The 20968-nt window shown below is 45.8% G+C and overlaps 1 protein-coding gene across 1 annotated transcript in view; it reads right to left on the reverse strand.

Annotated features, from left to right (window-relative positions):
• Positions 1-14164, reverse strand: part of LOC128718457 (microtubule-associated protein Jupiter) — a 35878-nt gene extending 21714 nt beyond the window's left edge. The window contains exon 1 of the mRNA XM_053812080.1: positions 14103-14164. Within this exon, the coding sequence (XP_053668055.1) occupies positions 14103-14164 (62 nt within the window). The remainder of the gene's footprint in view (positions 1-14102) is intronic.
• Positions 14165-20968: the final 6804 nt, after the last annotated feature.

Consider the following 20968-nt stretch of genomic DNA (forward strand, 5'->3'; position numbering starts at 1 on the left):
TCGGGAAGCGAACAGGGAAATGATCAACAAGCCTGCAAATTTGCGGCTCCAGTTCCATGTTTTATTGATTTCCCTTCTGGCACCGCGAGCTGAAGGGGCAGGAAACGCCCTGTGAATATGATTTATGGTGAACGGAAATATTTAACCCAACAACAAACTAATCAAATTATTCAATTAAAGGGGTTTATTTCAAATGTAAAAAAAAACTGTACATCAGCAACGCTATCAAGAAGGTTGTCTCATATTTGACGATGGAGGTGACAAGATAACATTGCTCGCAATGGATTTATGCACCCTTGCAAAGCTCGCTGGCGTGTCAACTCAGCCATTTCGAAGGCAATTGCCAGGACCATTAATATAAATTGTTTACAGTGCGGAAGGAAAACATGCCTGCGTATCAAACCACCTTCAATCGTGCAAGTCTAGTGACGATCGTCGGCACACTACTATCTACGATTCAATAGTACTTAGATAGTGAGATTCAAATAGCCCTACCATAAAGATAAATCGCCCCAGCGCCTTTCGACTCGGTTGTGGAATGCGTCGGGGGAAATATTATACTGATTGATAATCACCTGGCACACACACACACCGAACCTTTTTTGTCGCGACCGGGAGAAGGTAAGTAATGACACCGGAGGTCGATTTGTGTGGTTTACCATTTTTTTGTTTTATTATTGTTGGTGGCAGACACGAGACATATTGCAGATGGTGAGACTAGAAAGAAAAGCGTCCAGCGTGCTTCTTCCTCTACGAACAAATTGTTTATGCTATGATTTCCATAAGTTCATTGAACTAAACGCTGGAGGAGTTGGAGTTACCGCAGGCAAGTGTAGGTGCAGTGATGCAATCCACCAGGAGCGCCACACCAGCGGACTACCGCAACACACGATTAGCCCAACGTAAAAAGGGTTACCAGAGCTATTTTTATAAACCCAAACGAATGAATAGGTTCGGTTCGGTGTGCCGCGCAGTTTTACCGCTGCATCAGCCGACACCCTAATTCTGAGGGGGCGAGGCATGTTGATGAGAGCAAGGGCAAGGGCCCAGTACCCCCTCGGTGGTAGCCGACGATGGAACCACCAATCAATGCGCGATTGGAAAAGCGTGATAAAACCAAACCATGCACCACACTGCTGGCCGGACCGTATGCCGCCCGGTTCGTTGACTTCTGTTCGCTTTTCGGGCAACGAGACGAGACGAAAAGCAGCAATAAACAGACACTCAGTTCTCATCACTCATTTATGGTTATCTGCCGGTGGAAGTGGTGCCGAAGATCGTTGGATCTTTTCCGGATGTAGAACACACAACTCGTCCGCGACTGCCAATGCATCCGCGCGATCTCTCGCCGCAACAATCTAAGCCGGGCATCTCGTGCTACAGACTCGGTCCGGCCCCGTTCGTAGAGCACGGAAAAGTTGCACACGACCACGGAAGCCGGTTAACGCTCGTGCTGCATTAAACAGTCGCCTGTCACGGCCGAACACGTGACACGGTTATTTATAGGGCAGTTCTAAACCGCGACATGCTAGACACTACTCGCACGCACACAAACGCCACCAAAGTTTGCCGACGAATGCGTTAAACTGTACCGGCGCACCGGTGGTGGCCTGCAGAGGTTCATGGTCTTATCCAATGGCAGACGCTCGGGACGTGCACACAAAGTGCAGTATTGCAAAGTCGGCGCCGGTTTCACCGCACAGCGGCACGCTACATCGCCACCGTATGGTAATATTAGCTACCGGCATGGTCTTTTCTACTTCGAAAGATTTACTTCTACTGTGCGCCGCAACCTTTGGGTCTTGCGAGCATGGGTGGTGAAGAAATTACCCACACGCGAACAGGGGTCGGTTGGAGTGGCTGGGATGGAAAACTGTCCAGAGTGAAGTTTTTCCATCGTGGAAAAGTTTTCCATGGCAATGAACTTCCCCCGTTACAGTGCAGATGACTTTGAGCATTTTCTTCACACTTTCATAAACTGAGATAGAAGTGAATTATCAGAAGAGAATAATAAAGAAGATGATTTATGAAAAAATGGAAATGATTCTATAATCTCCCAACATAAAAATTAGGTTTTGAAATGCAACACTCCACTTGGTATGCGTTTGTTTGTCAAAACAAAATCAAATACCAGCGTGCCTCCAATCAATCAGCAGTCCCAGACTAGACCAACCGACTACCGGATCCCTCCCGTAAGGCTGGATCACAATTCAAAACACCAATCATTAAACATTCCCGGTGACATGTTCGTGTTGAAGTCATTTTTCACCACAAACATTCTTCCCCCGGAGTTGAACCTTGCGCCCGAACGACGTGTCTCGTAAACAAATCACAAATTATAATCTGCCCCATCGCACGGAACCACAAACGACGCTCCCGGTTCCACGGTGTCGAAAAGGGTCTGCCCGTCCCGTTGCAAAGATCTATCGCTTCTTCCTAAACCCGTCTGCCTAACCCGAGTGCTCCAGTGGAAGAATCTATTTCGGTGCTGGCCCTGCGAGAAGTTACACTGTAACGGACTGTACGGGAATAGTGAAGTTTACAACACTCCCAAGCATCGGATTATGTGTGGAAAGCATAAGCATAATGACAGGGAAAGTGTACTGTTTCATCACAAAGCATAGTGAAGTTTTCATTTCTTCCAGCGCACCATCTTGCGTATTCACCCCCGCAAGCGCACAACAGGCAAAGAATCCTCCAAAGTACAACAGTATCGCTTCCAAGAATATGGACGGTATCGTGTTTTGGGGGGATAGTTGCGCCCACTGCCAAAGGCGACTTCTAATTACACAGCACAACGATAGCAAATCCGAGAACACACTGCGACAGCGAACTGGGGCAATATACCGAAATACATCCAAACTGAGCCGTGGAAGTCTTCCAAGCGGATCATGGGAATTCAGAACTCTTGAACGCCAGAGCCGTTGTTCAATGATGCAGCCTTCATGTTGTTTATGGTGGAAAATCGTATTAACTCCAAACGGAGTGACTCGACCGTATAAAGCACTGGTTAAGCCCTTATCCCGGGCTTAGCAAAACATACCATCGCCACGAGGTGAGCCGACGCCCGGTTTCCTGTTTCTTTTCGATCGAAAATTTACAATCGTTTCGTCACACTCCGGGCAAGCTTGGGCGCTTGAGCTGGACCTGGACCTTACCGCACTGCCGTTTCCAGTCGATCGCATTGGACATGGAGGTTCCTGCAACGCAACGGAACAACCTGTCGTTCCACCGGCGATGGCAGTGGAACACGGCCAACCTAAGCGGATTAATGTGGCTTCGGTGTTCGGGGCTGGATGCCATGACGCCCCGTGGAAGACGACCCTTGTTCATACGAAAAAATACACACACACAGGTTCATTGAACACGTTCCAAAGATGAAGCAGGGTGGAGTTTTCGAGTGATGTAAAATACGGCAATTGTATAACGCTCCACAAAATGCAGTGCAAAATGTAAAGAAAAGTTCAATTTGGAATGATTTATTACAGCCGCAATTGCTGCCACAATCGAACTCACGTTTTACTGTTTGCTACTCTTCTATTGCTCTGTTTCAAACTAGTTTCGGTTAGTTGGTTAGACAGATTTACAACCAGATATCTTCGAAAGCCGACTCTTTCCTATCTATCTTGGCCGGCCATCAGCTTCTAATACGACGTTCAATAGTGATCCATCTGGTCCGTTTTTCAATACTATCTTGCCGATTCAAGGATAATGCGCTACTGTTTTACTATGTGCCCTCTATCGCAAACATTCCGCCTCGGCCGCCGAAGGAGAGCCAACATCGACATTCCTGTTCGTCTTCGGTAACAGCTGATACGGCTGACATGATAACACGATTTCTCCAGACCGTCTACCACCGGTTAGTGTCCTTCTTTTTGCAACCTCGACGCGGACAAGGTTAGCTATGCGCATTAACCAACAGCTAGTTGCGGCGACAAGTTTGGGGCGTTGGCAGTATAATTTTCACCCATTGGCGCGCGTATGTGCGAGCCTCCCGATACCCGTCCATTAGGCGCCAAATGTCTGTGCGCGGGAAAATTAAACATGACACCGGCACGACGTGTATCGCCTGGGACCGCCAAAGACCAATCGCCCGGCGAGTGTAGAGCTGCCGAAGGCATGGGTGCGGAAAACCACAGGCGGAAACAAGAGAACTGGGCGCATACCGCTGCGACGGGGCCAGCACCGCAGATTACGGAGACAATTACGGGATGCGATAATGTCTGATGTATGTTTCTCTGCACCCTTTTATGCTCGGTCGACGGGTCGACCCGATTAGCGATCGTGGTTGGAGTGGTCGTTGATCGGCTGCGCACGGGGCTCGGAGGCACACCTTGCTTCACAACGAGAGCGCACATCACATCGACGCTGGCCAGCATCTCCGGCGATATTTGATACATCACTAAAGTCCTCCACACCAAACTATTAGACGGGGAGGGTATTAGAAGAAAGGATTTACGAACCGAGCTAGGCTAATCCAACTTTACCACAGTGTTAGCTGTGGTTTAACCGCAGACATCTCCACTCAATTGCACTCTCTGATGCCGTAGAAGCCACATACACGTGTGCTGAGATCATGAGTGTTTCCTTCACCCGGCCTGTTCATTCCGCGATGATAATGGGCTCTTGGACGCCCGAGAACGAACGGGATTCTCCGCACCGAACGGAATGGGAAAACAAGGGATTCGTTAACTAAGTCACCGCAAACACCACCCAACGCAAAGATCAATGACCACAGATACGGAGGCGATCCTCCGGAACACTCCAGAAGACGGGCGCGAGAGATGTGGCTTTACGATTATCGCGCTGCATACACACACCCGCCCTGGAGGTATGTAAATTTTAAGATTTAATTAATTGCATCGTGATCGTGCTTGGTCCGTGCGCATCTCGCTCGGCTTTTGTTCCTCGCCTGTGCAGATGCACCTCAAGGGATGGCTTCGAAATAGGCACGTGTGAATGCTAAAATTAATTAAAATATTAGAGATCGAGCAAGATGATCTTTCGCACGGGATTCTCGGGTCACGCACGTCCACTATTTGAATGTTTTGTTCTTTGATATTTATCCACTGGCAGATTCAGCTTTCGCTAAACGACCATACCAAACTTCCCGCTTCCCAGTAAGGCAATGCCGGGGGAGGGGGAGGCTTTCGATTTCTGAACCAAATTTATGCGCCTTCCTTCCTTCGTGAGGTGAAACCAAATTTAACGCACACGCGAAATGACGTTATCAGTAAATAAATTACCACCCCCCGATTAACATTTTATTGCACTCATTTAAGCACCTCCCATCGATACGATCGTGGATCATCAATTCGGGTTACTCGGCTGATTGCTTCGAACCGGTTTGTTCGTCCGAGGCATGTTTATAGTGCCTGATTTTTGGTGATAAAATTATATGTTTCTTTACGGCTCCGGGGTCTGCATACGTGGTGCCCGCTCGCTCGGGAAGGTGTGATGGATGAGTTTCGAACAGATTCCATGCACCTGCGGCCATATTATGGGATCCCGATCGTTAAAAAAAACGGCGGCGGCTGCAGAAGCGCGAACTAAATTCAACGATAACAACGCAGTTTGATTAAGGTTGCTTCGTTAATTAAGCCATTGCCAACAACGAATCACAATGCGCTGATCGTGCCTGTGGTTGACAGAAGCGTTGATTAATGCGAATTAATGCTTATTTCCAGAAAAAAAGCGGTGCATTAATGGACAAACGATAAATGATCGATTTAACGGATGACTCAATGTTCATCTTTGATTTCTTTGGGTAGAAAAACAATTTCGAATTTAGAAAGAAAATTTTTCCCCTTTGGATGTGGAATATATACAAAAATACAATATCTAAAATTTGAATGAAATGTAACACTATCAGCTGGTGTTTACCATGCCGGCTTTGTTAGATCCACCGTTGTGATGTAAATAAAAGTAAAAATTAAAAATTGGTTCATTAACGGGCGAACTATGATCGAAATCTCGTCATTAACCCTAAGACCACCTGCTTTCTGTAGCCTACCGACCGATTAGTGGGCAACCACTACAGTTATGCACATTAACGTGATCAGTTTTCTTCGTTCAAAACCAGCCCTACTTTATCGGGCACGCACACACATCCCATCCATATATTTTCGTTTGGGCGTTTCTATCTTCCATCAGCAACCCATAGGCAGTGTCCAGAATTATGATTTCGCTTCCCATCTTCCGCCGATCGTGGCAGCCGCATGCTGCCGCTGCATGTGCATTGGTGCACGAAAAATACAGCAAACATTGGTTTACGTGGAAAGTTTCGATGTATCTTCTCCGACATGACCGTGTGGGTTGCACGTGTGGCGGGCGCACGGTAGAAAAGTAAAACCTGGGCCAGTTTTTCTCTTTTACCTTTCCTCGCCACCCGCCAACCCAGGGTTTACAAATCGCCATCGCTATTCAATGTTGATTTGCTAGCCACAAGCGTACCGACGGGCCCATCGCATGCCAATAGTGCACGCCGACTGCATTACAAGAAGCACTGAAAGCACTTTTCTAGCTTATGATTAATGTTTTCTCGGTTACACAGCCTCCGCCCAGCGGTTTGCATGCTGGAAGCGTATGATAATCGACAGCGAACTTCATTACCGACACACGACTTTAACGACCAGGGCGAGAGAGCGAGAGAGTAACTGGCAGGATCAGTCCATTTTTATCGTAAACTACCGATCACGCGCTCTTGCCAACCGTCTGCAAGATGAACATGTTTAACCGAAGCTCATCGAACGGCAGCAATGGAGGCAGGGATCCGACCCGCAATGGAAAATTGCCGTTGCGCTAGCGCAAAACCCTTTGCTCCCCCGCCCCGTCAGTCGGATCGGCCCTCCAAACGGCAGAGGTGTGAAGATTTATACCGCCCGTGCCATCGTTATTCAAACGTTTAAGAAAAACTGTCCAAATTTCAATTTACTCATTGCCTACGCGCGCACGGCACACAGTGGAAATGTGAAATAAGGACAGCAGCAGTAGTAAGTGTTGCATCCATTAGGGTCGCATTGGAAGCATTACCATAAGTTACCCTCGGCCCAGCGCCCGGTAGCATTGTCATCAGTCACCGGCCCACACAAACACGCAGGGTTCGCGGAAACAGGGCAGGGAAGAGTGTTTGCTAGCGGTTGTAAAAATCCGTTTGTGGCGTACGCGAGCAGTACGGCGTAAGAACGGGTGAAAGTGGCCATCCAATTCGATCGCATCTACGCCACGGTTAGGAGAGCGTGAAAAATATGATTGATCGCACCAGCCGACCCTGTGGCTAAGGATAAACCATGCCCCTTTTGTGTCCCTAGCGGCTTATGGAAATTCGCTGTTCGACTGTCACTGGTCCGGGAGCATTAACTAATTAGGGACAGCTGTAATGACGGTTGCCATTTGCCGCCAAGTGCCCAACGGACGTTTGCGAGGTTTTACAGGATCGTGTTGGGATAATTTAATTAAACATCAAACCGTTTGTAACGGACCTGGTGCACTTAATCGCTACACCATCAACTGTCACAACGATCGAGGCCGCGCGGCACGGTTTTGGTTCATTGAATTTCTGACAGATTGGAAAACGTTCGGCGCTGGGTTTGAAGTGACCGACCCAGCTGCCACACGGTTGTCTCATTTGAATGCTTATTTGCTGAAGCAAACGGCAGACAATGCGTTGCTTTTTACTGCTGTAACTTTCTTCCCCAATTCTAAAATACTTGTTTGATAAATGGAGACTGAATAGCGGTACTTTGTGTGTTTTGTATATCCTCTAGAAACGTGTGGTCCATTCAGGTTGTGTTACAACGCTGAAGCAGTTGCAAGAAGGAATTTAAATAGAGAATACACACATTAATCTAAAGCAAAACACAATTCTTAAATTGCCTAGAATGGTCCTGGACTGTGGCAATCGGTTGTACCACAGACGGGTGTATCTCTGCGTCGCTCTCTTTTAAAAGCCCTTGGACACCTGATCACGACACATCTGCAGCCATGATCCGACAGCAAACTTCCTGTGGTTTACAAACCGATTTACTGCTGCATCACCCTAGGGATAGCTTAAACCCAAACGCACGAGAACATTTTGCCCCCCGGCATCCCGGCAAACCAATGAGCCTGGTATTTTCTCCTGGTCCCCAACAAATGGGTTGCCCAGCGAGAAAACAAACTGCTGCAGTTATCCAACCTCCACCCTTCGGTAGGGCTTTTTGTCGCTTTTCCGATCAGCGGAGATTAACAGATCCGACCTACAAAACAGCTTCTTGATACGGAAAAAGGGCTTTCTCGGGCTGGCGAGCCGCATTGTCGTCAGGTGAGGAAACGGTAGTTGCCGAGATATGTCCGAAGCCCGAATCACATCACCATCACCTAAGGGTAAGCACCCAGTTTGGACCATTAATGCGCGATCATTCCCACATTTCTCCCGAGCCCCAACGCGCATTGAATGAATGAAGATCGTGGTGGAAGTTTTGACAGTTACGAGTAATTTGTCCGGGTTTGTTGATTTCTCCCGGGTCTCGCACTTCCTCCCTGCGGTCTACTGGCGCATTTCAAGCTGCTTTGAATGCGCGTTCGGGGGGTGAAGAAAAATGGACGCAGCTTTTTATTGAAATTAACTCACCGGCACCTCACCGGAAGGAAATGACCGATCGCTTAGATTGTTAGTCTGTACACTTACCTAAAAAAGAGAGGAGAAACGAAAGAAAACAAAAAAAACATTAGGCTTCAGTTTCATTTGCATAGATATGGAGAATTGTTCGAGCTTCTCTTTGGCAATATTTTGAATGTTTTCTAATTTATATGCCAACCGAACGGTAACGGTAACACTTTCACTGCTTCCTGAGACGTAACATGTGTACCCCCTGGCAGGTAAGTTAATTTTTACGGGTTTCATTCCGTTTTTTGGCCAGTCATTTTTCCTGCGGTTATGTAGACAATACACCGTTGCTAAATAAAGCGTTGATAGACATCTCCATGCCGGCAATAAAGCTTATCCGTGAAATATGGTTTGCGCCCGAATCCGTTAGATTTTAAAATGTGCGGAAGGCGGAATGAGTAGCCAAAACCACACGTGGTAAATAAACCGCTTCCCGGTGGGTGGTTTTAACCTGCGGTGCGAAACGCGCACTGCGCAGGTTAATGCACAAGTGGACGCGCTCAGATGCTCACTCCACCGGTGTGATCAAGTGCCTCCAGACCTCACAGCAATGCCTTGCCCCGAGAAAGACACACAGTAATTGGATGTACTGTCCGTGTAGCAACGGGAAGAATAGTGGCTTCTGCTGGTTACAAAAGGTTCACGGCATTAGCAGAACTACAACGAAGAACGTATGTGGGTAGCGCATTGTTTTAATTATACATTACTGAGATGCTTTCCTGTCGTGTGCCACAGTTATGTCTATGACCAAGCAATACCTCAAGAGTGTGTATCAGTTATGCTTGTACACGCCTGTATTATGACAGTTAGTGTGTGTAAACGCATTTGCATAAAAAAAGGCATCGTGACCAACTACCAACACGCCGTTGTCTCCGTGCATTGTAATGTCTTATTCTTCGCGGACAGTTAAAAGCCCGACACCGTGCATATAACTGTTTATCAGGCAGCTGAGCCAGTAAACGTTTGGTCCGAAAATTAAAAGCTCATAACATCAAAGATGGTTTCATTTTTTTTTTTTATAAATCCCACCGCTCCATATAAACCATGCCGGCATTCGTTGAACTAACCAAAAAATTGTGCCGAATGAGTGTCCGCTGTTAATGAACCTGTACTATAGCGGTCGCATTCAGATGAGGAAGACCTGTTCTTTTTTTTTGCTGTGATGGAAGTAATGCTGAGGCTATAGAGCCTCAGCGGAGTCACCGTGGTCAACGACACGTCCCCCCAAGGAATGACAGCAACAAAAAAGGGGGAAAGAGGGCGCAGAGATGCGGAACCGAAATCGTCCACTTCCGGTGATCACCTGTTGACCAGCGGCATTTTTACACACACACACACACGTACTACCGGTGTCGGTGACTGACAGAGAGCTTCCGAAAATGCAGCAAGCTTTCATGTGTAATTATCCGTAATTGGCGGAATCTGTTCCCGATTTTTCTATTCTGCTCGCACACGTGCGGTAATGTGCGGTGTGGTGGAGAGTGGTGCTGATGGAGCCGTGCAAATGGAGCAAACTTCAGATATATGGGACACGAGCTAGCGGAGCACATCACAGGGATCATTGCCACATTTCGGTGTCATTGAGCGGTGCCTGGTGCAGTGCGCCTCATTTTCATGGGTTAATTTCAACTCGACTTGTGAAAATGTGGAACTGCGTGGGTGGATAGTGTTCCATGTAGTTTTATTACACACATTTTTGATGCTTTAAATTATGTACCTTGGAATGAAGGGGAAAATGTTCACGTTTTTCAATTTGTTTCAAAAATAAACCAATCCCCTGTACATTGGAAGCTGATATCACACATTTAATCATAGCAAATTAAAGATTAAAGGGCAGCAACTTAAAGCAAAACATGAACCCAAAGCAGGTTAATGTTATTTCTTTGAATTTAGACAGTTGAGCTGCGGGGCCACGAGCGTTGAGACTGCGTCTCAAACCTCCTCAGTCACTCATTTTCCTCAAAAAGTCACTCTAAACCAAAGTCTCCGTTGCCTCTTGAGGATTCCCTCAATTTCAGTACAGTGGTGACCTTACTGGATTTGACGTTGACAACATACAGTATGTGACGAGTAAAATGTTTTTCATGTATTTTTATTTTTTTGTTTCTACTGTATTTTTGTTTCAATTTTATGGAAAATATGGTCAAAAAAATTGTGGTTTGTTGATTAAAAACCAAATCATCATTTTTTTAATTACAGGAGCTTAATCCATCAATCACATTGCAGTTGAAAAGTATAAATTCAATTATAAAACATGTTCACAACTTTTGTCACACATTGTTCCAAAAAGTAGGTTCCGGAGACATAAAAACATCATACCGTACGCCAAAACATTGTTCTTGTACAATCATAATTAAGCATAAAACACTTTCAGAATGTAGTTACATTCATAATAGTACGCAAAAAGTGTACTTGTATAAAAAAAAAAAAAAAAAAAAACATTATTCTTTCGCCATACCATCGGCAGATACAACAGGTTTTGGTTACATTTTAAGCTGCTGACTGGCCGAATCTGTCAAAAAAGTCTCAAAATTTTTTGAGACTTTTGTAGATGAGCCAGGTTTCCCTCAAAACTCAAGTTACTCAATATTTAGAGTTTTGAGGGAATCCTCATCGCTCGTGGCCCCGTGGCTTTGAAGCTCAGCTTAGAAAAACCCTCCAGATGTGCAATTGCACTACTTTAGCACAGGCGCGTGCATACTGCACCCATATGCAGCCGTCGGTAACGATGGTCACCGTTTGTCGAAAAGGGAATTAATTAATGTTTCCCCCCCGTTACATCGCTGAGCTACTGTTCAGCAGACGGGAACCACGCACGATTGAAAAGTGAAACATAAACCTTTCGGTGCGTGTTTTAAATTTTACAACAGAGGGTAAGATGCATTTCACTACTACGCTTTCTTATGCAGACGTGTGCATTTTGCAGGATCAATATTTGTACAGATCGGTAGCGTCCATCAAAACCTTACGAGTGTGGCATTCATTTCCAAAGGGGTTTATGGGCCAAGACTCCCTAAAGAATCTAAACATTAAGCACGCTGTGTAGTAATTGTTAGCGCAGTGCACAGGAACCTAAGGGACAAACCAGAATGAGGTTGACTCGTCGTAACTGCACACAACGGGCAGGAAAGAGCATCTGGAGCAACCGATTGTACGTCAAACGTTCGCCCCCGTTGTCTCCTTTTGTTTGTGTAACTGCACCACTTTCTCCGCACGGAGAGACGAAAGTAAACCACCGTTTAGCCGCCCATCAGCGAGGTAACATGCTCGTGCGCACACCACCCTTATGCTTTATATGCTGTTGCGCCGGTTGCCCATATACCCTTTTCCTGCCGGCACCGTGTACGTACGTGGCCGAAAACTGTAGGACCCCCTTTTGGGCTGCGAAAAAGGGAGGCGCCACTGACCGTGATGGGCAGCATACCGTGTGTATTGAGGGGAGGGAAGGGAGGGGGTGATGGGGGAACCAACACCGAGCGGGCAAAACACACGTAAAATACAGTTTAGTTGGATTTAACACTGTTTTTTTTCGGTTTAGTTCAACATCCGTTGCGCTATTTGTTCATCCTTTCAGTAGCTGGTGAGTGATGGTTTAGTAAATGCGAGAATCCTGTATGGAGCTATATGGAGCTTTACCGAATTTCACTCACTGTCCAGTTGAAGGGAGTGACCGGTGCAATAATCGAGAAATTAATAATTTATCACTGAATTACTGCACCGGTCGTCGGTCCACGGTGGACATAGGGGTCCAGGATGGAGACACCGCGTGAAGGTGAAGAGCGGGTCAAACTCGAACAACGGAGAAATTTTCGTGTAATGTCTGCCTTTCCTGGCCGCGTGTGTGTGTGCCTTGATTTAGAAAGCAACCGAAAACGTCATCACTTAACTAGGCTGAGGTTTAATAATAAGAGGAGAACTATGGATTTTAAAATGTGGGTCAACAACAGTCAAAACAGTTGTAATCCTTTGTAAAAAAAACTACTCAATGGTATCACAAAACACGTTATAAAATTAAAATAAATTCCTTATTTTTGCAATTCAAACGCATGAAGGGCCGCTGTCTTCACATTATGTATAAAGGTGACCATGACACTATTCCATGTCCACGTTAGACGTCAGCTTCCCACAGACTAATTGCCTCCTAAAACGTAATGGATAAAATCGAACCACCCCAAAGCTTATTCCTCCATATCAACGATCTCGATTGGTTAATCCGTTCTTGACGAGTCGCGGAGACCCAAACCAAATGAGAATAAAAAGTCGGTAGAAGACCAAACGAAAGGGCAATCGACCAAACGAACGCCGGAACTCGGTTCGGCCTCTGTTCGCAACAAACCTCCAAACTCTGGTTGTCTAAGTATTTGGGAGCTACTGAACTCCGCAACAATATTTAACGACTAGCCGATGCCCTTAACCCAGCTTCAACAATATCCAGTGCGAGTTGCCCATGCTCCCAACGGCCAAGTATCAGTTTTGCCCCACATTTTTTCGTTGGTTTTGGTCGTTTTCCAAAGCAAACTCGGGGCGGCGCAGCCTTAAAAACAGAAGAAAGAAAAATCGACCGATAGAACCTAGATAAATAAAATAACCATGATTCTTCATGTTCGATATAAACTGGGACTGTGTTGTCCCGGGAATTGAACGGGCACCGGTGCACGTCTAACTAAAAAACCCATTTATGTGGCCTTTGGTTGGGCATTGGTTAGGGCAAAATATGCGACATTATGCTGCATAGCAAATTAATTTATACGCCCGAGAACCATCCCTACCACGAATGGAGCCAACACCTCGCGAGCCCTCCTTCGACGCATCGAAACCCAATTCCTTGGCCCCATTTTGTGACCAAGGTGTAGGTGGGTGGTGCGCGAGATCCACATAGACGCAATTCAAATGCGAACGCTAGGTACATGCCTTCCTAAATTATTATGTGAACACCCAATGAACCACCCCCATATTTCGCCATCAGACGTGTACTGTCGGTTAGGTACATTAGTTGGCCAGAATGTCTGAGTGGGTCACCCGAAAGAAAGTGGATTGAACGAGCAAAGGATTAGGATCAACTGCTTTATCAACATAAAACCGAAATAAAGCACCAAGGTCAGTCAGCTGGTCAGATTCAGTATTCGTTTTATTCCGTTTTGGCCACCGTAGGGTCTGCGCACAACACGCACGGGGGCACAAGAATATATTTTATCCAGCAGTTGGCGATGTCCAGCCCAGAAACATGGAGAATGGTGCTTAGAGCAAATGGAAAATCAAGTACATTACATACTTTGCTCGGTTTGTGTTATTATGGCACTTGGCTACGTAAGGCTATGTACGGCTCCTCTAAACAATCCACGTGCACGAGTTTTGGGAAGGAAAATCAATACTTTGCTTCGGAGATGCTTCAAAGCACACACAACATTTTATCACCTTGCGGATTATGCTATTTCTTCCACCCGCGAATTCTTACCTTTTCTTCGTGTTGCCAACATTGTACAGCTCGACGTGCTTGAATGCAGCGTATGTGGCCATTTTATCTGTGTGTGTTTTTTTTTGGTGCTTTTTCCGATGCGGTTTCTAAAGGAAGTGAAAAGTAACTGACGCGTCAGGAACGCAAAAAACGGAAGCGCAACGCAAAGAAAATCAAACGGAAAGCACCACACTGACTATCACACACTGTTGCACGCGTATTGGCGTGAATGCAGCTGCAACACTGCTACGTTTTGCAGGCGGGTTGTGTTTGTGTTTACAACTGATACAAGACAACGCTTAAAACACTGAAGCTGTAGCAAGAAAGGAAAGTTAAAATTTGATCACAAAACAACATAATTAACACTATCACGCTTGTTTTTTTCTTTTTTTTTTCGCTTACTGTAATAAGGCAAACACTTTTTCGGCAGACTTTTCTTACTTCAAGCAGCTGATTTTGTGCGACTGCGAATGTTCTCTTACGGAAATCAAGCAAAATGGCGAGCAAAGCTAAGGACCCTTCCGTAGGCAACTGTCAACTGGACGACAGCTTCTGGTCCGTGCTTCGTTGGTATGAGTGCTACATTTGCGCTCTGCAGTCTTCTCCATAATTCCACACTTTTTACGAGTATCCCTTCAACTGGGACGAGCAAGCGGGTAGACACGCCGGCTTGCGGTGCCCTAGGACACTTACCACGCCGTGTTACAGAAGGCTAAACCGTGCAGTGTTCTGCGACACACACGCTCTGTCCCCACGAATCCCCACTTTAATCAATAAAACTAAAACGAGAGGGAAAATCGTCTGCCAGCATCCAGAACCGTGGTGTGCGTTCGCCAAGGAATGCCGCAGTGAGTCATCGTGCAACGGTACTGCTCCGTGCGTCCCCGCGGGGATTCCCTCGAGGGACACTTGGCGAAACGAAAGCAAGCCGTGCAACATGCCGCTGGTCGATGAATGAATCCAGCTGAAGCGAGCGTGATGCTGCAGAAGCTTCGCACCGGGAGATAATGCAACGTTCGAAACGCGCAAATGCGAAACTCCTTCCCATCGGTTTTGCTGGCGATCATGGAAATGGTGCACTGGATTGAGAGGCATAGAACAAACGTTGCGGCATCAGGGCCTCACCACGACCACGACCGCAACACCGGAGATGACAGCGTGAAAGTGAAAGCGAGAAAAGCATATTCGTGTCGGGTCGGAAAAATTTGGGAAAGCTTTAAGTTTGCCCATTTTCCCCTTCTCGAAAAGCGACGAGTGTTAGAATTTCTGGAAGAGCTTCCGGATCATCTGGGCTATGACGTCAGCAGCTGTTGTAACGCTGAACGACGAGATCTCAATGGAAACTTCGTTGACAAAGGTTATGGATGCTGTGAAACTGATAATACATAAGCCAGCAATATGACCGAAGACACCGATCGATAAAAAAAATGGACACGAACATTTCATGGTCATGTTTAGTGTGTCAGCAAGGAGAAACATGAGTGATAAAATTTATCACATCTTGAAAAAAAATCCAATTAAAAAAAATTATATTTTTTCTTATACACTTCAGCAATCTATCGAAAAAGAGTTTGCTTTACAATATTAATTGTTTATGAACATGTATTTTAGTGGTACAGTAACTCATCTCTGTCCCAAAGTCCATCTATCCATTGCAAAAACAAAAAACAAAAATTATTTAAACTTTAAAAGCTTTTCGCGTCGTTTTCATCCCATTCGACAGCACTGAATCGTTCCGTTCACTTAATTTTCACTGCACAGACACTCTCCAGTGGTGTTATATTTATTTCCCGAGCGTAGTATTTTCCACCAGTATCGTTCCACACCACATACCAGGCATATCATAGTTCATTGTCCTAATGTCTTTCGATTCTCTTCACCACCGGGAGCGGGCAATTCTAAATAAACGCGAACGTTTTCCTTCCCGTTTTTTTTTAGATTTCTTTTTTCATTTTGTTCTAAAAAAACAACACCGCAACGGCCACCGGGCCGAAAACAATTCCCATTCGATTCACAACAAAGCTTAATCCCCTGTCCTTTTGGGGTGGGCAGAAGGCAGCGAGAGGGCCGACTGTCTAGCCAGTGCTGTTAAGTGGTAGTCCTTTAAGTTGCTCCTACTACTAGGACATAATGCACCGAACACAAACACACACACACACAATACAGTTTCGTCCACTTGCTGGTGAAGGAAAAGACAAATAGGCATACACGGGCCCACAATTTGCACACCACTGTTGCTTTGCTCTCGTGGCAAATGTTCAGCACATGAACGAATCGTACTCGGTGGAAAAATGCACTCCACTCGATTTGCCGTACACCGGGAGGAAAAAACAAGAAGGAACAAGGCAACCGAAGAACGCAAGGAAAAACCCACCACTGTACGAATGCGCACGGTACGAGGCTGGAGTATGGACTAAGGTTTTATTTACGGTGCTAGCGGCATTTTATATGGCGCCCATCAAACCCCACACGAAAGTGCAGCATAGATCGAGCGAGAGAGAGAGACTGCGTGTGTGTGTGCGTGTGTCCCCCTTGGAGAGGGACCGTATCTGACGGAAAATCAGAGCACCCAGCGGTATGAAGAAAACTCACTGTAAGGGAATGGAACCATCAGTGCTAAATCGAGAGAGAGAGAGAGAGAGAGAGAGCAAATTATCCAGCCGGCACGATCCACTACCAACCCATCACCCATCTACCTTGTGGGGTGGAAAAACCTTTCAAGCGTGCTGGCAGTCAACTCTCGCCATGTGCTCTCCTCGTTAATGTTTTCTCAGTACCTTTCGCCGGGGTCTAGCGATGGTTTAACTCCACGACACTGAAAAGCCCCATCGGAATGTTGGGGAAGCTACATAAGACTCCCAAAACTCTTCTCTCCGCTCTTGTGAAAATTCTCACCATCTCTCGAGTTTCCCAACGAATAGATGCGAACAGCATCGAGCGTGTTTGTTGCATAGCCTGGAGTATAGTAGTAGAGTTATGTTGCAACATAGAACTCACGGAACCACTCACGGAGCGTTTGCAAACGGATAGTAGTGTATCAATAATGGAAAAAAGATACAAATATACAGCAACATAGATTTAGATATAATACAGTTCAAACAATGTTTGCAATTAACAATACTTATGATATCCAACAACAATACATTTTATGGAAATAAGATCATTTAATTATTTCATAACCTTAGAAATGCTATTTTAGTGTATTATATAGAATATAATTAAAAGCATATGTAATTTCCGCGAATATTAAATTGCAACTGTTTTCTTATTAGCATTCACATCTTCAAACTTGCTTCATGTTTTCAACACTCACTTTTGGTATTGAAATAATTTACAGTGTATCTGCTACTCAGCGGAACTCATCATAGAAACTCTCATAGCATAAAAAAAACCACACAGCACTACCAACCTTCTTCTGTTTCTTCTCGCAAAGAAAAAGCAAAGAGCACCTTTACATGCATCAACATATTGCACTGCAGCCGCAGAGAGCGAGAGAAAGGCCGCTAAACATACCATGATCGTGTCGTGTCCTCGAGTCAGCCGTATGTTTATTATTTTATTTGTTTATTCTCATCCCTCACCGTCGATCGGCCCCGAAAAGCTTGCACGCCTTCGCGTATTCAATCATTTTCTTAAGCCGTTGTCTATCAAAAGATCTAATGATTTGAGTTTCGTTTTCTATTACGGGAGGCTTTTCGCTATGCTGGGGAACACCTTTCGTTTATTGTGTCTATGTTGTTGGGAATTTGGAATCATTGAGTTAACTTTTTACTTCCAACACGATGACAGACGCGTCACGTAAAGCCGGGATTATGAGTGTCTTTATTTTCTATTACCCTCCCAAGCAGGAAATATCGCAGACCGTCGGGTCTGGCGCATTTTCCCTCACAGCTTAGTGTGCAGCAATAAATGCTTCATTGAACGTTCGCCTGACATCGATACCGTGGGTGAAGGTTCTGCCATAAGTCTCATTCCAACGCTACGTCCTATCGTATCCAACTTTTTTGACAGTACAGCTCATAACAACAATGGTACGTGATCTTCTTCGACCGTTCGCGTTCGCGTTCGGCCAAGTTTGGATGTCATTTGCGTAAATCCATCGAGCAACGCACCAGCACCGCCGTACGGTACCGGAACCATGGAGCGTGATGGGCAGAAATTAGTTCTACAGCTTTATGACATGGGCCACCGGGTTACCGGCGAGATGTTGGAACAGATTCCTTACCACGGAATAGAACGTTCGATTCGGTCTGATCCACCGTAAACCACAAAACGATACACAGCCGTTTTGTTTCTCGCTTTTGTCCTGGTTGTCTTGGTTCAATGGGTCTTTGTCTGGCTGCCCGGCCTAGCGGCTTGCCCCCCCCCGTCCGTTTGTGGGTTCAACCGAGCGGAAAGTTTTTTTTTCTACTTCTATTTGTTGTTTTTCTTTTTCGTCCAGATTTTCCCTGCCCTCCGCTAATCACCAACCTCCCAATACACTCCCCTACTCGTCACTCGAGGTTACGGCGCACACATTCCTATAGCAAATCCAGTTCGGGATGGGTCGCTTTTTTTGTGAGCGCATCCAGGCACTGCATTCGCTACGTGGTTTTGCAATACACCGGTTCGCTAGATTAGTGGCGTCAAAGCGACTTACTAAGGGCGGGTGGGTAAATGACATTTTATTGGCTCTGACTGTTGACGGTGCCGCCAGGTGACGGCGCGTGATTTGATGCGTTGCTGTGTATGTTTTCCGCATCGATCATCCGGGTGGGTAGGAAACACACTAAAACAATTATTTTTCTTTGCCTTCGTCTTTTAGTGCGTTTGACATTGAGGTACCGCCAATAACAACAAGCGTGGTATGTGACATGGGACGCGTGTAAAACGATAAAGCTTTCAGTTATTTAATAAACAAAATACCTTCCTCCCTAATTTGGATAGCTTAAATGTAACAAAATCACAAACTAAAAAAAGACTTTATGTCACCTCCAGTTGCAACTTGTACATTCATCAGAAAATGTCTGGCTTTTGGCCAACGGTTAAAAAAAAAAGACAAATAAAACAAAATATTTGTTGTGCAAGAAAGCATCCATTCAAGTGCACTATTTAGTTTTATTTTTATGTATCTCAACACATTTCCCCTTATCCATTCGCCGGCTAACGTACGTGACACGCTTAGCGAGACTTTGAAAAGATATTTTCCCTTTCATTGATGTACGAGCCAAGCTGCATCGGGAGTGTTTAAGTTTTGTTGTTTTCCGCCCTTTGAAAACAATCACAGTACAACGCCGTTCCGTGTCATGCAAAATACTTTTACTCTCGCTTGAAAAGTACTCAAAAATGCCCGCTTGCGGTGAAGCACTGGACATGACACATCGCCAGAGCAACATGAACAACCGTACCTTACGCGCGGAAAAAGATTCCTCTTCACAATCAACTCAATAGTGCCATCCTTAAAGAGTACACCTTTTCGATGTACCAACACAACAACGAGGCAAAAAAAAAACCCGGTACAAATCATTTGTTCCCGTGCGGAGCACCTGTTCCGTTCGATAATGATGATGAGCGTCCGGCTTTCGGTCCGACAATTTGAAGTGGCAATCTGCAAATTTTCCTTTGTCAAACAAACTGAACCTCCGCACGGGAAGAGCGCCGGCTCGTAGTTCTATCCCTTTTAGCACTCGGCAAAAGAGAGCTTCTGCTGTACGGACGAAAGTGTCCGAAATGTGATGGAATGCACTTGAGTGGGGTAAAATAAAAACCCACTTAAAGCTTCACTTTCCGTTTATCGATTTCCGGGACTGTGTGTGCGGTGGATTCCATCCTATCGATTGCCTACAATTCACCCGATAGCTGCATCACTTTCCTCACGTTGGTCCAAACGCTTCACATTCACGGGACGGTTTTGGTGTGTACACACCGATCTGCCGAACAGCATCTTCCGATCCAATCCACCGAAAATTGGGTCGACCAAAAAGCACGACCGCTCCGTCTTACTATCGGCTGCGCTCGGAGCCCCACCGTCACTGTACCGTTTGTTTGGCAAATGGGTTCGCCCGAGTGAACGGAGTTCGGATGTAAGCAGTACTGAGCATTGGCAGAAATAAAATCACCCAAGCAAACATACACACGTAGCGAAGAAAACTTATATCCCAGCTACACCCGTACGTGGGGGCCGCATGTGGTGTTTTGTTGCGGAACCAGGCAAAAAGCAGTCAGCGGTTTCGCGATGGTAAAGATGGCGGAGAAAAAGAACAACATCCGACATCCGTAGACCCAAATCCCGGGATAATGCTAAGCTTAGCGGTGGCATTAACGGCGCTTCTCGCGCAGGTCGGTGAAGCATCCCAAGCAAATCCGAAAACGCAAGAAAGCAAAGTGGCAGCCACGGTACGGTTGGCAGCGAGGAAAAATCCCAACCCAGCACCAGGTGAGCACTCTTCGCGCTTGGTCGCATCGTGTGGCTGCCGTGCAGTTTGCCGTTGCCGATCATCTTCCTTTTGCGCATTTTCTCCGTCACTTACTAAAATCAAACAAATAGAGAGAAAAAAAAAGACTGACAAATTTTCCACCAACAGTTTTCCTCTCCGAATCTTTCTCTCGCATTTCTCTTCACTTACCATTCGGTCCAAAACCGAAATCCAATTGCAACCGGGTGGTAGTGAGTTATATTGCTTTTACTTCGCAAAGCGCACTGCACATCGCCTCAGAAAAAAAAAAACCAACCTTCTTCACAAAACCATGAACGATGACGATCCATCGAGCGGGAGATTCCTGCTGCTGCTGCTACAACTATTGCTCTGTTTTCTTTTCTTGGCTGCCTCATTTCATGATTATATTTATTTCCACACATGAGGTGTTTTATGATTTATAGAAAACAC

The sequence above is a fragment of the Anopheles marshallii genome, chromosome 2, assembly GCF_943734725.1.
Source record: "Anopheles marshallii chromosome 2, idAnoMarsDA_429_01, whole genome shotgun sequence".
In the NCBI taxonomy this organism is placed as follows: domain Eukaryota; kingdom Metazoa; phylum Arthropoda; class Insecta; order Diptera; family Culicidae; genus Anopheles; species Anopheles marshallii.